The sequence below is a fragment of the Pseudonaja textilis genome, chromosome 14 (assembly GCF_049901715.1).
Source record: "Pseudonaja textilis isolate UNSWEBS1 chromosome 14, rPseTex1.2, whole genome shotgun sequence".
Classification (NCBI taxonomy): domain Eukaryota; kingdom Metazoa; phylum Chordata; class Lepidosauria; order Squamata; family Elapidae; genus Pseudonaja; species Pseudonaja textilis.
Window position 1 is genome coordinate 3,774,897 of NC_142003.1, and position 18,183 is coordinate 3,793,079.

General features: G+C 47.4%; 1 protein-coding gene across 1 annotated transcript in view; it reads right to left on the reverse strand.

The window, feature by feature from the left end:
* The window catches only part of RNF216 (ring finger protein 216), a 57,174-nt gene extending 40,839 nt beyond the window's left edge, over positions 1-16,335 (reverse strand). Inside the window, exons 1-9 of the mRNA XM_087941996.1 lie at positions 16,168-16,335; positions 9,625-9,737; positions 9,225-9,361; positions 5,353-6,159; positions 4,445-4,521; positions 3,391-3,493; positions 2,237-2,401; positions 1,896-2,010; positions 1,005-1,144 (exon numbers count right to left, since the gene is read on the reverse strand). Of these exons, the coding sequence (XP_087798122.1) occupies positions 1,005-1,144; positions 1,896-2,010; positions 2,237-2,401; positions 3,391-3,493; positions 4,445-4,521; positions 5,353-6,159; positions 9,225-9,361; positions 9,625-9,688 (1,608 nt within the window). The 5' untranslated portion in view covers positions 9,689-9,737; positions 16,168-16,335. The remainder of the gene's footprint in view (positions 1-1,004; positions 1,145-1,895; positions 2,011-2,236; positions 2,402-3,390; positions 3,494-4,444; positions 4,522-5,352; positions 6,160-9,224; positions 9,362-9,624; positions 9,738-16,167) is intronic.
* Positions 16,336-18,183: the final 1,848 nt, after the last annotated feature.

An 18,183-nucleotide genomic window follows, 5' to 3' on the forward strand; every position in this document is an offset into this window, starting at 1 on the left:
TTATCTTGCTGTTTGAATTATTTCTCGCTATTCTTTTCTTACAGTCAGTTTTCTTATTATCAGAAATAAGCTATACGTGGATTATTTTCTGCGGATCACTGTAGCGGGGGCGTCAATCACACCAGGCCTGATTTCCTGCCAGTCTGAAGCCAAAATTATTTTACGTGTTCAATTTAGATGCCTTTTAATCTTCGACTGGGAGCCGCAGAGAGTTGGCCGAAAGATGGGCGGCCAGAGACACGTTTTAATGAAAAAAGAGATGGGTGAAAATTCTGGCAGGCCCAATTCTGTCTGCCACTGAATCTAGAGAACGAGGAAGCCCTGTTTGGTTCCGTGTTTAGACACGCAACTGGTTTTTTTCCCACTATTTTATAACTTTAGAATTGTAAATCGCCCAGAGTTGCTTGGCTGAGATGGGAGGTTACAGAAATCGAACGATTGAGGAAAAAAATACAAATACTTTTATTTCTGTTTGGAAATTTGTGCTTGAGGTGGCCAAAAAACTGAGGCTTTGATTTGGGGTTTTATCAATTAGATAGATTAGTTGTTACAGAGTTGGCTAGTTTATACTATTACGTAAAAAGTAAAAAAGTTGAGATTAGATATTAATGCCTTATTTTACTGCACCAAACTCAATGCCTTTTTAAAAAAAATTTCCTCTTGCTTTCTTCCACTATCCACTTCCCTTTCCCTTCCCAGATTTCCCTACTACTTTTGTATTTATATGCTATATTACAAACTAATAAAAATTGTATATGTATAAAAAAGAAATTGAATGACTGACTGATTGATTGAACGATGGACTGATTGATTGATTGAATGAACGAAAACAAACTTCAAGTGTATCCCACTGAAAATACGAGTATTTTAAGGGATTTTGCACCGCATGTGCTGTATGTCCAACCTGCAGTGCTCAGGCCTTTGATTTTACAGAGGTACGTGTGTGTGCAAGGGGTGAGAAAACAAGGCACCCCGTTCCCCTCCCACCCAGGGCTTGTGACTACCTCTGCCATCTCTTTGATCTTCTGTTCGTAAAACTCCCTCTCCAGCTGCACGGGGGGCAGGAGGGAGAGCTGGTCGTAACTCCTCCAGTGGCGCCTCTTGTTCTCCAAGAAAAACATGCGCTTCTCAATCTTCGTGTCACCTGGAGCGTAGTTTGAAAGCACGAGGGGTCGTTTCAAAGGAAAAGGAAAAGGAAGGGGGAAAAAAAATCAAACGCTTCTCTTAACGAAGGAGACCTTTGTAGAAGAACTTTGTAAAAGTAGGTGTGAGAAAATGCAAGTCTAGACTTAGGGAGCCCGTCTGCAGGAATTGCCCCAGAGTGGGTTTTTCCTTTCTTTAAGGGGAATGATTTAATCCACCAGGATTTGCACGGATGGATTTTTGATTCCAGCTACCCGGGTTGCTTGTTTGCACAGCTTTACTTTGGAGCAAGCGGTAGAAAAATCCGAACTTTTCTTGGGGTTTTTTTTTTCTTTCTTTTCTTTGAAGATGTTTTGCTTCTCATCCCAGGAGCTTCTTCAGCTCTGACTGGATGGTGGGGAAGGATTTACACTCCTTGGCCATTTGCATTCTTTTAGAGAGTCCTTAAGGCCACTTGGAGGTTTATCTGCAGCTGTTCCAAGAAGGCTCCTCCACCCGCTCAAGGTGACCCTGAGAACACAGATAAACCCCCAAGCGGCCTCAACGACCCCCTGAAAAGGATGCAAATGACCAGCTGCCTGCAGGCTTTCTCAAAGATTCAAGCAGAAACCTTGAAGGGGGAATCACATCTCTCTGGATAAAATCGCCACTTGTTTTTATATTCCGCCACTAACAGTTCGACCCACCTCTGCAAAGCCCCCCCCACACACACACACACACAAAAAGAGCACCCTCCAACAGAAACCACTCACCCTGCTCAAATTTGAAGTCTATGTAGGAATACTGATTCATTTCTTTCCTTCTTTTTCGCTTCCCGCTGGTTTCGGGAGATAACTCTTGCCATTTTTTGATGGCATCGGAAAAGGCCTAAAAGAAGAAAGGGGTCTGGGGTCGTAAAATGGGACAAAACTCACTTAACAACTGTCCCGCTCAGCAGTGGACGTTTTGGGCTCAATGGTGGTTGTAAGTCGAGGAGTACCCGTTATCAGAGGACTCTGAAATTCCGGGCTCCTGAGGGATTTCTTTCGTGAGCCCAGGCTGCGCCTGAGGGGGTGTTCTTAGAAAGGAGAAGGAGAAGCAAGAGGGGAGAAACCTTTCGTGTGATTGCATAGTGTCCCTTGAGTTCGTGGAGTGCCCACTTGATGTCTTGGCTGCTCAGCATTTTGAAGTCGGCCATGAGGAGGTCAGCGGCTTGGATGAAGCAACGTTGGTCGAGTGGATCCAGTTTGGAGAAGTCAAAATAGTCCACTTTAGGCACCTAAAGGAGGAAGAGGAGGAGGGAGGAGGAGGAAGAGGAAGAGGGAGAGAAAGGAGGAAGAAGAGGATGAGGAAGGAAGAGAAAAAGAAGGAAGAGGAGGAGGAAGAGGAGGGAGTAGAGGAGGAGGAGGAAAAAGGAAGAGGAGGAAGAGGGAGGAAGGCGGAGGAAGAGAATAAGGAAGAGAAGGAGGTGGAAGAGAACGAGGAAAAGGAGGGAGGCAGCAGGGGAGAAGGAGGAAGAGAGGAGGAGGAGGAAGAGGAAGAAGGAAGAGAAGGAGGAAGAGAGAGGAAGGAGGGAGAAGAGGATGAGGGAGGGAGGAAGAGGAAGAGGAGGAAGAGAGAAGAAGGAGGAAGAGGAAGAAGGAAGAGAAGGAGGAAGAGAGAGGAAGGAGGGAGAAGAGGATGAGGGAGGAAGGAAGAGGAAGAGGAGGAAGAGGAGGGAGGAGAGAAGGAGGAAGAAGGAAGAGAAGGACAACAGAAAATAAGTTAAGGATTATTTTTTTTTACTTAAAAAAAACTTTCTTAGGTACACTTTAGAATTTTTAATGCAGTTCTGAAGATGCTTACCGGTAGCCACAAACTTATGGCTTGCATTTGGGACCAGAATTTCTCTTCCTTAAGCAAAGTGGTTTGTGAAATCAGCCACGCCGGATTTTACAGCCTTTTTCCACCACAGTTGTTAAGCAAACCACACAGGCATTAAGCGAATCCAGCTTGCCCTCTTGACTTGGCTTGTCCAAAGCCGGCTGGGGAAGTTAACACATGGCCGTCACGGGACGCTGCCAACCCTCGTAAATACAGGCTAGTTTACCCGGGGCCTGAATTCTGATCCTGTGACCTTGGGGACCCTGTGACGGACGTAAGTGCGAGGACTGGTCCCAAGTTAACTTTTTTTTGCAACTGTATACTTCAAACAATCACTAAAGAAAAAGGACTGTAAAAAAAAAAAAAAAACAAAGGACTGCAAAGAGAAGGAAAATTTCAACTTGCCTTTGTCTCGTCTTGGCTGGAAAGCAGGCTGCTATTTGGATTTAAAACCATACTGAGTTCCTTCTTTGGATAGTCTGGATTTTCCAGAAGAAAATTACAGAGTCTGAAAAAGCAACAAGGAGACAGGACCCTTTGGAAAAAGAGCTGCCTTTCGGAGAACAACCCCTGGCCCATCCATCACACATTTGAGAAGTTTAAACCAAGGGTCTTCCAACTTAGCAAGCTTAAGACTTGTGGACTTCAACTCCCAGAATTCCTAAGCCAACGTGACTGGGGGAGGGATTCTGGGAGTTGAAGTCCACAAGTCTTAAAGCTGTCAAGTTTGAAGACCCCTGGGATAGAGAGAGAGGTAGAATAGATACACACACTTGGGAGGACGCCGGAACTCAGATAAGACTTGACAAACCAGAATAATTTCACGCTTTGCTTCCAGCAACTTTGCGTGCACAGTTTGCCCTTTTAAACAGTCTTCCCAGCTGCAGCCAACTGAAGGGGATCAGGGCCCTTTTCTCCCCCATAACCCTGTAACTCATGTTGCTCCCTTTTCTGTTCCTCCCTGCGTGTCCTAGGATGAAGAGGGGGTGGGCCTGGGTCTTCCTCTGAATGCCCAGCCGGACTGTGCCCTTCCCCAGTTTCCAGCCACTGGAGCCACACTCCCACTCCCTGTCAGCTGTTCCACCGCTCCCTCAGAATCAGAGTCCAACAGGGGCATGACAGCAGGAAGGTTATGATGAGAGGGAAGGAGGGTCTGAGGGAAGCTGACTTAGCACATGGCCACCACAAGTGTCCCCAACACGAGTGACGCTGAGCTGGCCACGCCCATCCCTGGCCACGCCCACCCCAGGTCAAACACAACCCTGATGCGTCCCACAACGAAATCGAGTTTATGACACCCCTGGTCTAGACCAAAGCAAACGGTTCAGGCGAGAGAGCCGAGACACGACGTCAGAATCATCTTTTGTTGGGTTGCAAGGAAGGGAAGTTGACCGTAAGCTTTGGGGGTTCTGCGCCAGGGCTGGTGGCCATCTGCTGGTCTGAGGCTTTTTGTACTTACATGTTTAAGTCGCTGCAGTTTTTGCTCTGTATCAGCTCTTCGATGTACTCTCTCGTTGCGTCTGGAAACCTGGCTTCCTAGAAAAAGAGGAAGGGGTGTGTGTGAATCCTTTGGGCACCCCAGCCATTCAAGGAATGGCTAGCTTGTTTGCCCGTCGAATGTTATCAGGCGTTACCGGGCACGAGGAGTCAGAACGACACCCTGAGCTGATCAGAAAAGTATCTTTATTGATCTATTTACAACAATCTCGCCCAATGGAATTACAGAATAACCAGAGTGGGAAGGGACCCTGGAGGTCTTCTAGTCCAACCCCCGGCTCCAGCAGGAGACCCTATAGCATTTCAGACAAAGGGGCCGTCCAATCTCTTCTTTAAAAACCTCCTGTGATGAAGCACCCACAATTTGGAGACAAGTCGTTCCCACTGTCTCACGGATAGGAAATTTCTCCATAGTTCTAGATCGGATCTCTCATGGATAAGGGTTCTTGTCCTGCCCACAGATGCTCTGGAGAATAGCTGACTAAACTCTCTTGGGAATAATAGCAATAGCACTTATATACCGCTTCACAGTACTTTCTTTAAGCGGTTTACAAATATTATATTACCCCCAACAAACTGGGTCCTCGTTTTATCTATTTTATCAATGGTTGGGAAATGAAGAAATAAGTTAAAAGTTGAGTAGATGAACATACAGAGAAATAAGTTAAGATCGCCATAAAGATAAAATATGTAAGCGACAATGGTTCATAAAGAAAATGTGATTACTGATATTTTGGCACGGAAAGTACGTTAACCATAATTGTTAGCACAAGATATGTGTACCCAGTCAATGCACCGTTTAAGTGAAAGATGGACTTGTTATAAATATAAAATAAAAAAAACCTTAAATTAAAAAAAGAAAAGACCTACCGTTTCTCGGGTGAGTAGCACAAAGAGATCTTTGTCCAGCAGGGTCGCCGTCTGCTTGGGAAGCTCACTGGTGCTGGTATCCAGCGACCCTTGGACTGGAAACGCTGGCCCGGCCTGCTCGTTTATTGCCGCTGGCTGGCCTCCATTTTCCTCCGGCGGGTGAGCAAGTTGAGGGGACGCCGGCCCTGGGATCCCATCCTGCTGAGGCTCAGGCCTGGGGAAAGCCGGCCCGGGGATCTCTCCTTGGTAAACCCTCGGCAAAGGCCCCAGCTCTCGTTCCAACGGTGCTGGCTGAGAAGGAAGGGGGTGGACCCCAGTTCGTGCCTCCTTCTTCGCCGGCTGGAAGTACGGATGATCCAGCCGCATGTTCTGCTGGGCGCAGTGGGAAACCCTTCCCAGGTTGGGGGCTGGCCGTGGCGGGAGTGTCCGATCTCGTTCGCCTTCTGGGTTGTTGTCCTGATTGGCCCCCGCTTCCTCCAAATTAATGACCTCCGGGACAACGTCTCTCTTCTGAGCCACGCTGGGCCCAGCCTCGGTGCCCCTCACGTCCCCGGGGTCTGCAGGATCCGGAGAATCGGGTAACTCCAAGACCTCGGTCTGGCTCGCGCTTGCTCTCGCACTTCCCGTCTTCAGGCCGTTCCGGCGGGTCCCCGGCAGCCTCGGAGAAGTCGGGGTTTTGGCCTTCTGGTCTTTGTGAGGGAGGGCCACCACGTCGCCACTAGATCCTCCTTCCCCCGTCTTGTTAATGACTTGCCAGGGAGCGGCGGGCTTGATGACGTTGGGCCGCAGGAATTTCTTGGTGGCTGTCTTTACAAGGAGGCAGAGAGAGGAATTAGACCCTAACCTAGAGTTTCTAGGGGCTAGATCAGGGGTCGGCAACCCACGGCTCTAGAGCCACAGGTGGCTCTTTCATCCCTCTGCTGCGGCTCCCTGTCGCCGGTCGGCACCACAGTTCATAGGGCTTTCAGTTAGGACGGGTAGAGGAAAAAGGATGTCGCACTAGGAGGAGGCCCTTTGGTGGGGGAACCAGACTTCCGGTCATCTCCAGAATTTAACGGGGGGCTTCCGGTGGCTCTTTGAGTATATAAGGTTGCCAGCCGCTGGGCTAGACCTAAAATTCCCCTTTCTGGGCCACAGAAGGTCTTTAAGCTGCCTCTGAACGCTAAAAAGTAGCACCATGTCTGATGGAGATTCTCAGTCATTCAGGTCATGGTTGTCCCAAAGGCGCTTTTTCCAAGAGGCAACTGGACTTTCTTGCATTTCTCTGAAGACATTTCCCTTCTCATCCAAGAAGCTTCTTCAGCTCCAACTGGATGGTGGAAACAGAAGGATTTATTTTCCTTGCAGACAGAACTGGTCGTTTGCCTTCTTTTAGGTCGACGTTGAGGCCACTTGGAGGTTTGTCTGTGCCCTCAGGGTCACCCAAGTAGGGAAAATGGCTATGGAGCCTTCTTGGGACTGCTGAAAGGCCTGCATTGTAGAGCTGTGCTGCATCCATTTGCACGACTCAGGTGGCCCTGAGGACACAGAAAAAGCCCCATGTAGCCTCAACGACTCTGTTAAAAGAATGCAAACGACCAGCTGTCTTCAAGGAATATAAATCCTGATTATCCTTATATGCTATCTCATCTTAGCCATTCTCATATTGGTTAGAAAGGTTAGCTGTCAGAAATATGAGTCGTTCTCAACTTAAATCCAGTGGCTTAGCGACCATTTGAAGCTACAACAGACCTTGGAAATGGGAATTACAACTCCAATTCGGAGTTCTGATCACCAGGTTCCCCTGAAGTCACGTGACTGTATTTGGGGGCGCTTGGCAACTGGCCTATATTTGTAGTCATAAGATGGCAAAACTTAATTATGGCCATATGCTGAGGACCATGTGTATACCATTTGTGCTGCTCTGGGATGTTTGAATAAAAGGCGTTTTCTAAACTCTGTTTATTTCGCAGGAACGCAAATCAATCTTTACGTCCCAAAAGGGAATGACAAATCTATGCTACCTGCATATTCTAATTTCCTCTGGAACCAAACGAAACAAAAATTCCCAGCCGCACAGAAAGCGCAACCCTGCTTGCGGCAGCCCTTTCAAATTATAACTTTGACCTTGTCGTCAACAGTTCTTCCTTGTCAAAACCTGCTAAAATCTCTCAGAGGGAAAAATAAAAAGCGGCTGGGATGCATAGAATGAATTTTAGGTAATAAACCTCTCATCAGCTCGAAGAACATTTAAGGAGCTGGAAAAACAGCAATCTGGCATTTAAAGGCGGCGGGGGAAAAACTGTACTTTGCTTTTAAGCCCTGGGATATTTCTCAAACCTTGCAGCTGGTTTACACACCTGACCATTTTGCTTGAGGTTTAGTGCAAAGTGCGACCCCCACCAATTGTAGCCCATGCACTGCACTGTGGTTTAATAATTAAGGCTTAGCTGCAATTATTAGTACAAGATAAACCCAATTTTAGCTGCAGCCTATTTGGAAAACGTACAAAAACCAAATCTGAGAAGGTCCCGAGCTCAGAGTAATCAGGACTTGTGAAACTCATCGTTGGAAACAATGCCCAACACCTTCACCAAACTGCAAGAGAAAAGAATGGGGCCTTTGGGGGAATTGTTTTCTGCACTGTTGAAAAGGTGCTTTTTGGGTTTTTTTTAAAAGAAAATATCGTGAAGAAACTTGTAATTCTTTTTTCCTTTATATTTCAAGAAGCCCCATAAAATTTAATCATGCAGGTTTATGGAAAGTCAACCCAAGAACATTTCAGAAAGCCAACAACCTGAACTGATTTGCCAAAGGTCCGTTAGCAAGACCATACCGGATTTGTGCAGTTTTATAACAACCACAAAACAGCAACTGAAAGGTTGATAATTTGCAAGCAGTATAGTTAACGGTAAGTTCTCTGGCCTGCTTTTGCCAGAACAAGAAGGGGGAAAAAAAATTCCACCGAACTGATTAAAAAAATAGCAACATTTAATGTGTCTGAATATATTAAAAAAGCAGATTGTTGGATTAATAGCAACATTTAATATGTCTGAATATATGAAAAAAGCAGATTGTGTGAGCTGCGTTGTCACATTATTTATTGATTAAAAACATTTATATGGCTGCCCAACTCACTCATGGTGACTCTGGGTGGCTTGCAGAAATCAAACCCCAATGCAAAAGCCAACAACCCACAGTTCCACAGTACCAACATTCAAACTAACCATTGGACAGCAACAGCCCTTAGACTTATATACCGCTTCACAGTACTTCACAGCCCTCTCTAAGCAGTTTATAGAGTCAGCCTCTTGCCCCCAACAATTTGGGTCCTCATTTTACCCACCTCGGAAGGACAGATGGCTGAGTCAACCCTGAGCTGGTCAATATCGAACTCCTGACAGTAGGCAGAGTTAGTCTGAAATTCTGCATTCTATCTATTGCGCCTCCATGGCTTACTTGCTTGCTCTCTCTCTCTTTCCTTCCTTCCTTCCTTCCTTCCTTCCTTCCTTCCTTCCTTCCTTCCTTCCTTCCTTCCTTCCACTCTCTGAGCCTGGTTGTTTCCTTATAGACATTTCATTACCAAACTAGGTTTCATCGTTCCTTTTCCTTTCCTTTCCAAGCAATAGCAGACTTATATACCGCTTCACAATACTTTACAGCCCTCTTTAAGCCGTTTACAGAGTCAGCCTTTTGCCCCTCAGCATTTGAATCCCTCAGCTGCTCATTTTACCGACCTTGGGAGGACGGAAGGCTGAGTCAACCTTGATGGGCTCCGTATCACCTTGGGATCCCCCGACTTGCAGGCAAAAATCACATCTTTTGAGGCCGTGTTTATTGGCTATTAAAGGCTGATCGTCCCGTAACTGGAACACAGAAAAGGGAGGACTTACCTCCATCAAGATGACCACGTCTTCATCATCCTCGTCTTCCCACTGCAGGTTAACAGGTGTGTCCAACATCACAGGCAAGTCTTCGTCCGAGGAGTCCGATATCGTGATGAGTCCCTCGTCTCGGTGGTTAACCCTATCTGAAGGAAGGACCAGCCCATCAGCCAGCTGAAGGTTTGTAGCAGCTCGTAAACATGCACGAGGTCCGTCCGTCCGTCCGACTCCAGACCGAAATATGCGGCCCGAGTGTGCACGGAAATAAGGCAGGAGGGGAAATCCCAGGGCAGAGGTGGCCTGTGGACTTCAACTCCCAGAATTCCTTGCGCAAGGCACTTCACCAACCACCTTACTTCAGCAGCAGAAATTCTGGTGGCCAGAAGCTGAGAACTACGTGAGAACTTACCTTTCCCTCGATGGCTCCGGAAACTATTCAAGTCGATTACTTCTTTCTGACCTCCGTCTTCCATGTTAGAAGGTTACGCACCTGGGCATGACATCCACTTTTGTCAGGAGCCCCTGGAAAAAGCAGAACGACCGTTGGACCCCACGGCTTTGTGTGAGCTTGTGACTGCAGTCTCAGGAGCAAGAGCCCTTAAGACTTATATACCGCTTCACAGTGCTTCCTAGCCCTCTCTAAGCGGTTTACAGAGTCAGCCTCTTTGCCCCCAACAATCTGGGTCCTCATTTTACCCACCTCGGAACGACGGAAGGCTGAGTCAACCTTAAGCCGGTCAGGATCGAGCTGCAGTGGGCAGAGACTCTGCAGTGGGCAGTGTCAGCCTGCAACATTGCATTGTAGCAAGTGCACCACTATTCCTTCCTCCCTTCCTCCTTCCTTCCTTCCAATTCTTTTCCTTCCTTCCTCCCTCCCTACTCTTTCCTTCCTTCCTTCTCTCCTTCCAATTCTTTTCCTTCTTTCCTCCCTCCCTACTTTCCTTCCTTCTCTCCTCCCAATTCTTTTCCTTCCTTCCTTCTCTCCTCCCTACTCTTTTCCTTCCTTCCTCCCTCCCTCCCTACTCTTTCCTTCCTTCCTTCTCTCCTCCCAATTCTTTTCCTTCCTTCCTTCTCTCCTCCCTACTTTTCCTTCCTTCTCTCCTTCCTACTCTTTTCCTTCCTTCCTTCCTTCCTTCCTTCCTTCCTTCCTTCCTTCCTTCTCTCCTTCCTTCCTTCCTCCCTACTCTTCCCTCTTTCCTTCCATTTTTCACACCTCATAATCATCACGGCATCGAAGCCAAGGGGGAAGGCAAGGCACTTAAACGGCTTAACAACTGCAGCGATTCACTTAACGGTGGTAAGAAAGCTTGTAAAACGGGGTTGAAACTCAAACAAACGTCTCATTTAGCAAACGGAAATTTGGGGCTCGCTTGTGGTCGTAAGTCAAAGAGCACCCATAGCTGTGATTCTAAAGCGCGCACATACACACACACACACACACGAAACAAACCTCATTTATTACAACCGCTGTTTCCTCCCCAATTTTGCCAGCCTCAACGAGCTTTACCCGTCTCTGCCTTCGCTCCCTCTTCCTAGCCACAGCTGCTAAAAAGCTTTATGCGATGACTTTTTTTTGGGGGGGGGTTTCCTCCTCCGGGGATGTGTTCGGTGTCCGTGATTGTGTGGGCGTGTACGAGCGGGGAAGGCTCAATGCGAAAACAGAGAGGCTATAATTGAAATACAACATATGGATCCGAACAGAGGTGGCAGGACGGCACAAACAAACGGCTGGGTCGGGCAACACACACACGGCTGGGCCCTTCCAGCTACGCTCTCCTTGCCAAAAGCCTGCAGCAAAACTTCTGCTCAAGAACTGTTCCATGACATCAGCCCATCGTCAGATTCCAGGCACGCCGGTTGCAAGAGACCAGCAGAGACCAGCATCTGTTTGGGTGTAAATAAAATCCTTTCGAGGCAGAGAACAGAGCGCCAGGCACAGGTGGGGCCGTAAATATAAAAGAGATGCATCCACCAATCTTTATGTGTTTCTTTCTTCTTCATTTTTTCCTGGAATAGGCGCAGAGGGAACTTTTTAAAGGGTGGGGGGGGGGGAGAACCTTGATTCGTTGGGCCACGATTGAAAAACATTTCAACACCAACCGGTCGAAGGAAGTTGCCAGGATTGGGTTCAGGATCGATTATCCTGAAAGCAAAAATTTCCCTTTAACGAGAAACCCAAAATGGTTCCAAAGAGGCCCTTGCAACAGATGCCTTCGGAAAGGAACGGAAAGTTCTAGAGGACACAGCTCAAGAATCTTCCTTGGGACAGCAGCTCGCGACTTCCTCCGGAATCTAAAGCGCGGACAAACCCATCTTTTAGAAGGGTGAATCGGGGATCTGTTTCTTCTATCGGCACAGAGAGGGGGAAAAAATCAATCCCAGCTTGTGCAGATGATCCAGAATAAAGAGTTTAAAGTTTATTTAAATAAAGAAACAACCTGTTAAGCTGGGACTACAAAACCTCATCTTTATATATTTATAATTATATATATATATATATATATTATTCAGCTTTGTTCGGATATTTTCCCACGTCATTGTAGTTGTGCTTTTAAAGTTGTAGCAACGTTTCGGCAGAATCTCATCTGCCATCATCAGGCTTCTGTACTGTGTTCATAGAATTGAAAAAAGACCAGAAAGCATGAATAGAAGAGATGATCCCACCAGACTGTCAATTATTTGGAAGCCTGCACTCACAAACAAAAAAATCTCCACACCACAAGCCAGGCAAACACCTGGGCACAAACAGATCCCCCCGCCACCGATACCTCCAGCTCAAACACACCCCACCCAACCAGGCACCCAGATGAAATCTAGCTTCCTAATAAATGATCGCCGTCCATTTACTCGGAGCCAAGCTGCACTAAAGGCCTCCAATACAGGAACACAATGTTGCCAGCCAATCAAGACAAAAAAAGCTACAAAACAAACAGAAGATATTAGAAACACCAATCAAGCAGAACACAGCAAACTCCAAGACCAATAAACACAGATCAAGACTCCCAACCAATCAGGAGGAAGAAAAAACCATTCTGGCACAGCAATAGGCTAGCCCCAAATTTAAAACTGAAACAACTGTAAAAGTCTGACTCACAGACGAACACAATACAGAAGCCTGAGGATGGCAGATGAGATTCTGCCGAAACGCTGCTACAACTTTAAAAGCACAACTATAATGACATGGGAAAATACCCGAACAAAGCTGAATACCATACATAGATACCTGCAAAAACTTTATATATATATACACACTATATATATATGATTATGAATATCTATCTCTATCCATCTATCTATCTATGGAGGGGGGAAGTCCCAAGATATTAATATATTACAAAGACCAGTGGATTTCCAACTGGTGGCACCTTTAAGACTTGTGGACTTCAACTCCCAGAATTCCTCAGTCAGTATGGCTGACTGGGGAATTCTGGGAGTTCTGGAAGCTAAAGTCCATGAGTCTTATATAAGGGCATTATGATAAGGGCATTTAAACTGATGTATTGATGGCTACGTGCGCTAAAATACATTCCAAAATCTCCCTAAAGCATTTCTAGGAAGTTGAAAGTTGACAAAGTTACCAAAGGTAATATGGCTTTTAATAATGCAGGTAGTCCTTGACTTACGACCACAATGGAGCCCCAAATTTCTGTTGTTAAGCAAGGCATTTGTTAAGTGAGTTTTGCTCCATTTTATGACCTTCCTTGCCATGGTAGGTAAGTGAGTCGCCCGGTTGTTAAGTGAATCCGGCTTCCCCTTCGACTTTGCTTGTCAGAAGGTTGCCAAAGGGGACCACGTGACTGCAACCGTCACAAATGTGAATCAGTTGCCAAGCTGTGAGTTTTGAACCCATGACAACAGGGATGCTGCAACCGTCGTAAGGCTGAAAACGGTCATAAGTCACTTTTTTTTTTTTTTTTTTTGCTGCTGTTGTAACTTTGATTGAACTGTCACTGAACGAACTGTGGGAAGCCAAGAACTAACTGCATGCGGTGTATTTACTAACACAACGACTTACCAATGTCACATTCGCAGCTGCATCTATGGCAGTGACAGCTAACCTTTTCCACGTCGCATGCCAAAAGTACACTTGCGTGCACACGCTTGTGTGCAATGACTCCCCTCCACCCCTGCTTGCACAACCCCTCCCCACGCACCTCTGCCCCTTCCGGCATGCATGCCATGGGTTCGCCATCACAGATCTAAGGTCTGTAGAGCTTAACCACATATATACAACCAAATACCCAAGGCTAAGAAAAGAAAACCACTCATATCCCAAAGCTACAAAGCTGGGACGACAAAATTCCTACAAACCATCTCAGCTGAGTCCATTTTGTCCAAGTTATTCTCACAACAGGCAGCAGACAATTTCCTGATCTGCCCTGCCTCTCACCCCAACCCCACCAAAATTCCTGGCTGTTATCTTCCTGCTCCCCCCCCCCACCACCACCATCCCATAATAGTTCAGATGGGCAGGCTGCCTTGTGTTTTCATTGCACACCAAACGAGATCTGCAGGTAAAGGGACTTTGTCCCGGCCAGCAACCACAAACCAGGAAATTTATTCTCGTAATCCCCACGCACAGCTTTCCAAGGAGAAGCAAAGACTGCCTTGGGGGAGAAGGGGGCTGGGGGGGTGGGGGGGGAGGAAGAGGAGCTTGTGGGGTGGGGGGAGAAAACATAAAGGGGAGAGAACAGGTGGGAGAGAGAAGTGAAAAGGGAGAGTTGGAGGGGCCATTCCATAAATGGAAAAAGAGCGATATGGTTCAGAGGACGAGCAGGCCATGTGGCTGGAAAAATATGTAAAAAAACGAACACAGGGATTTGTTCAAGTGATAAGCCACATTTACATTCAAGTGGACAAACCCTAATTAAAACCCCCAAAAGGTAAAGGAAGGCAAATGTTAATGTAGGATTAAAACCCAGCTTATTTATTTATTTATTTATTTTTTAGAAAGTAGTTCTCTGGAGATTTCCTATGTTCAACTTCGAGAGAGTGGAAGGATTTGGGAAATCCATGAAGCATTTTGGCCTGGAGACCTGAAGGGTGGAGAGACTATTTGGCCCTTAAGCTGTGATGATTTCGCAACCGAGCCCGAAATTTATGCCGTTAAATGAAGTTTTGCCCCGGGTTATACTTTTCTTGCCACCTCGGCTAATGGAACCACTGCTGTTGTTAAACGAGTTACACGGTTGTTAAAGTGAATCTGATTTCCTTGCTGACTTTGTCGGGAAAGTGGCAAAAGGGGAATCCCGTGACTCCGGGAATACTGCCACCGTCGTAAAGGCGAGTCAGCTTCCAAGCATTCAAATGCCAACCCAACGGTCGTTAAGTGTGAAAAACGGTCCTAAGTCCCTTTTTCCAGCGCCGTCGTAACTTTGAACAGTCGCTAAACGGACTGCTGTAAGTTGAGGGCTACCTGTATTGTCTTCAATTAGGGAGGGTGAAGCCACGATTTCAGACCCCCGCAAGTCATTTTGGGACTGCAGAATCCCTCGGGAATCGATAGATTAAATCAGACATAGATTAAAGCAGCTGCAAATGTGCCCGGAGCAAATTCCAATATACACAATAAAGACTTATTTCCAAGAAAAGCCAGCCAGCACCAATTTAGCCAGCAAAGAAAGTTTAGAAAGGATAAAAGATCCAATGGGGGGAAGAATCCGGAGGCCAAAAAAACATAGAAAGTTAATTTACAGCAGGCCAGAGCACATCTGGGTGGCTCTTAAAAAAACCAGAAAGAGACTCTTGTCTTGCTTAGCCCCAGCGTGAAAAGCAGCAGGATTTGAATCTGAGACTGTCCTGCTGTTTATAGAGAAACAGGTGCTGGGCCCATCCACCAGATGCCCTCCCCTCTCGAAGGCCTTGCAGGGTGGGGACCCCAGAAGCGACATGCCAGGAAGTGGGGGAGAGAGGCCGACGGACATCCGAAAAGGGGGCAATGCTGTTGAAAATCAAGCAGCAAGAATTAGGGGAAAGCAAAGGAACCAACCAGCAAAATTAGCAAAGCGGAAGAGAAAGTGAAATGAAAAGGAGATGGCATTAAGGAAGGGGGCGGGGGTTGTCTTTTTTCCCCCATAAGGAAGAGAGAAAGCAAGTTAAAAAGGGGGCACCGCTTGGAATGGGGGTGGAGGGAGAGAGGGGGAGAAAGGAGGTGAAATTCAGGGTGCTGAGCCCACCTGTCTGTCAAAGGAGGATGGAGGAGGAAAACAACCAGAGGAGGGGGGAGACAGCATTTGGGGAGGTGATTAAACACGTGGGGAGAAGGAAGGAGAGGCAAACCTCTTAGGGAAGGAGGAGTGGTGGGGGAGAGAAAAGAGCCCCTCCCCAGATTGGAAAGGAGGGCAGGAGGGCGGGGGGAAGTCCTGATGGGGCTGGGAGAGGAAAACAACCCCCCTCCCCAGAAATGGAAGGGGAAGGGGACAGGGAGGGAAGAGAAGACCTCCCCAGGAAAGGAAAGGAAGGAAGACCCTGGAAAGGAGAGGTAGTAGGAGGAGAAGACAGCCCCTCCTCCCCCAGGAAAGGAAGGGGATGAGGAGGGAAGACCCCCCTCCATAAAAAGGAAGGAGAGGGGATGGGGAAGGAAGAGGAGACTCACCCCCCAGGAAAGGAAGGGGAGGCATTGAGGAGGGAAAGGGAGACCCCTTAGGGTTGGCAAGGGAGGGGGAAGAGAAGATTCCCCCCACCAGAAGGGGAAGACAGTCCCCCAAGAAAGAAAGGACTGGGAGAAGAGGGGGAAGACAGCCCCCTTCAGGAAGGGGGCAAAGAAGACCCCCTCCCCATAAAAGGAAGCAGGGGCGACGGGGAAGGAAGAGAAGAAGACCCCCAAGGAAAGGAGAAGCGGAAGACCCCCCCAAGAAAGGGGGAGAAGAAGGAAACCCCCGAGAAGGGAAGGAAGCAAGACCCCTCCCCCAGGAAAGGAAGAGACCCTCCCCCCTCTCGCTCCGTCACTCACCGCCCGCTGCCCCGCTCGCTCCTTCTCTCGCCGGCCGCCCCGTCCGGGCCTTCGCAGGCCGGCCTGCCTGCCTGCCTGGCCCTCGCGCTCCGGCCCGACCCCTCGCGCGGCGGCTCCTCCGGCGCTTCCGGCTTCCTCCCTTTCCCCGGCGCCGCCCCCTCCCCTCCCTCCTGCCCTCCCCCCACACCGCCCGCCCGCGCGCGCGAGTCACGCAGCACCGCCCCACCAGGCGCTTTCCACGTGACCGCCGGAGAGGGCGGGGCGGGGAGCGCGCATGCGGGGCTCCGGGCCATAGAGAACGCGCGGAGGGAGAGAGGCGCCCCCCCCCGCCGCACCAGAGAGAGGGAGAGAGAGAGAGAGCCGCGGCTGGGCTCGGCCCTCACGTGACCTCGGTGGAGCATGTGGTGAGCCTCCCTCCTCGCCTGCCCTGCCTGAAGTTGGCTGGGGGGGCGGGGCTGGTTGGGGTGAAGGCAGGGGAGGCCCCAGCGGGTCAGGCTAAGGGGAGATGGGCCAGGATTACCAGCACCTTGCAAGGCTTGACATCTATCCATCCATCTATCCGTCCGTCTGTCTGTCTGTTCATCCATCTATCCGTCTATCTGCCTGTTTGTCTATCTATCTATCCATCCATCCATTCATCTATCTATCCGTCCGTCTATCCATCCATCCGTCAGTCTATCCATCTATCCGTCCATCTGTCTGTCTCTGTCTGTCCGTCCATTCGCCCATCCATCTATCCATCCATCCATCTATCCATCTGTCCATCCATCCATCCGTCTATCTATATATCCATCCGTCTATCCGTCCATCCATCCGTCTGTCTATATCTATCTCTCTCTTTCTATCTGTCTCTGTCTCTATCTCTTTCTATCTATCTCTATATCTATCTATCTATATAAAATCTATTTATATAATCTATCAGTATCTACCTCTATCTAGCTATTTATCTAATCTATTATCTATATCTATCTTCTATCTAATAATCTATCTATATCTAATCTATTTTATCTATATAATCTATCAATATCTACCTCTATCTATATGTACCTCTATCAATCTAAACTATCTAATCTATTTTTATTTATTTTATATTTTGTCATGTTTCTGTAGTGTATATTGGAGGTGGTGACCCTTTGAGAGCTGCATGCAACACAATTTCATTTTAATGTATAGAATAGAACAGAATAGAATAGAATTCTTTATTGGCCAAGTGTGGCTGGACACACAAGGAATTTGTCTTGGTGAAAATGCTCTCAGTACACACAAAAGAGTCAAGAATCATAAGGTTCAAAACTTGATAGTCATAAGCAATCAAATCATACTAGGAAACAGTCCATATAAATCGTAAGGATACAAGCCACAAAGTTAGTCATACAGTCACAAGTGGGAGGGGGTGGGTGATAAGGAGTGATGAGAAGATTAATAATAATAGTAGTGTAGACTTTGTAAATAGTTGAACAGTGTTGAGGGAATTATTTGTTTAGCAGAGTGATGGCTTTCAAAAAGCTTCAATGGCTAGGGACCTTATATTGTAGTTCAAAATATCCAGGTTCTGAAAAATCCTGATGGAAGACTCGGCTTATCCATGCTTCTTTAAAATTGCCAGAACATTCAGCATTCAAGCTGCTGCCGCCCCCACTCCCCAATGGTTTATCTCTGGTTACAAAGCGGTTACAATTAATATTTCAATGTATAATAGCTTGTTTTTTTCCCCTAACATGTTATCCACCAGGTGGGGCTCAACGATCAAAAACGAATATTGACTGGAGCAATTCTGGAAGGGAGGTGGTTTTAAATTAAATTCATTGCTTCTGGGAAAATGAGAGAGTTCACAGACAGGCGCCTGTCTTGATCTGATTCAGCAACGCTGTGCTGTGGAATTGTGGGAGTTGGTCCATGCATCTACAGTGTCCTACCAGTCGATGACTATTTCAGCTTCACAACAGATACAAACTCAATGTAAACGGCTCCAAACTTGATTGGAGAAAGTACGCCTTCAGCCACAGAGTGGTCAAT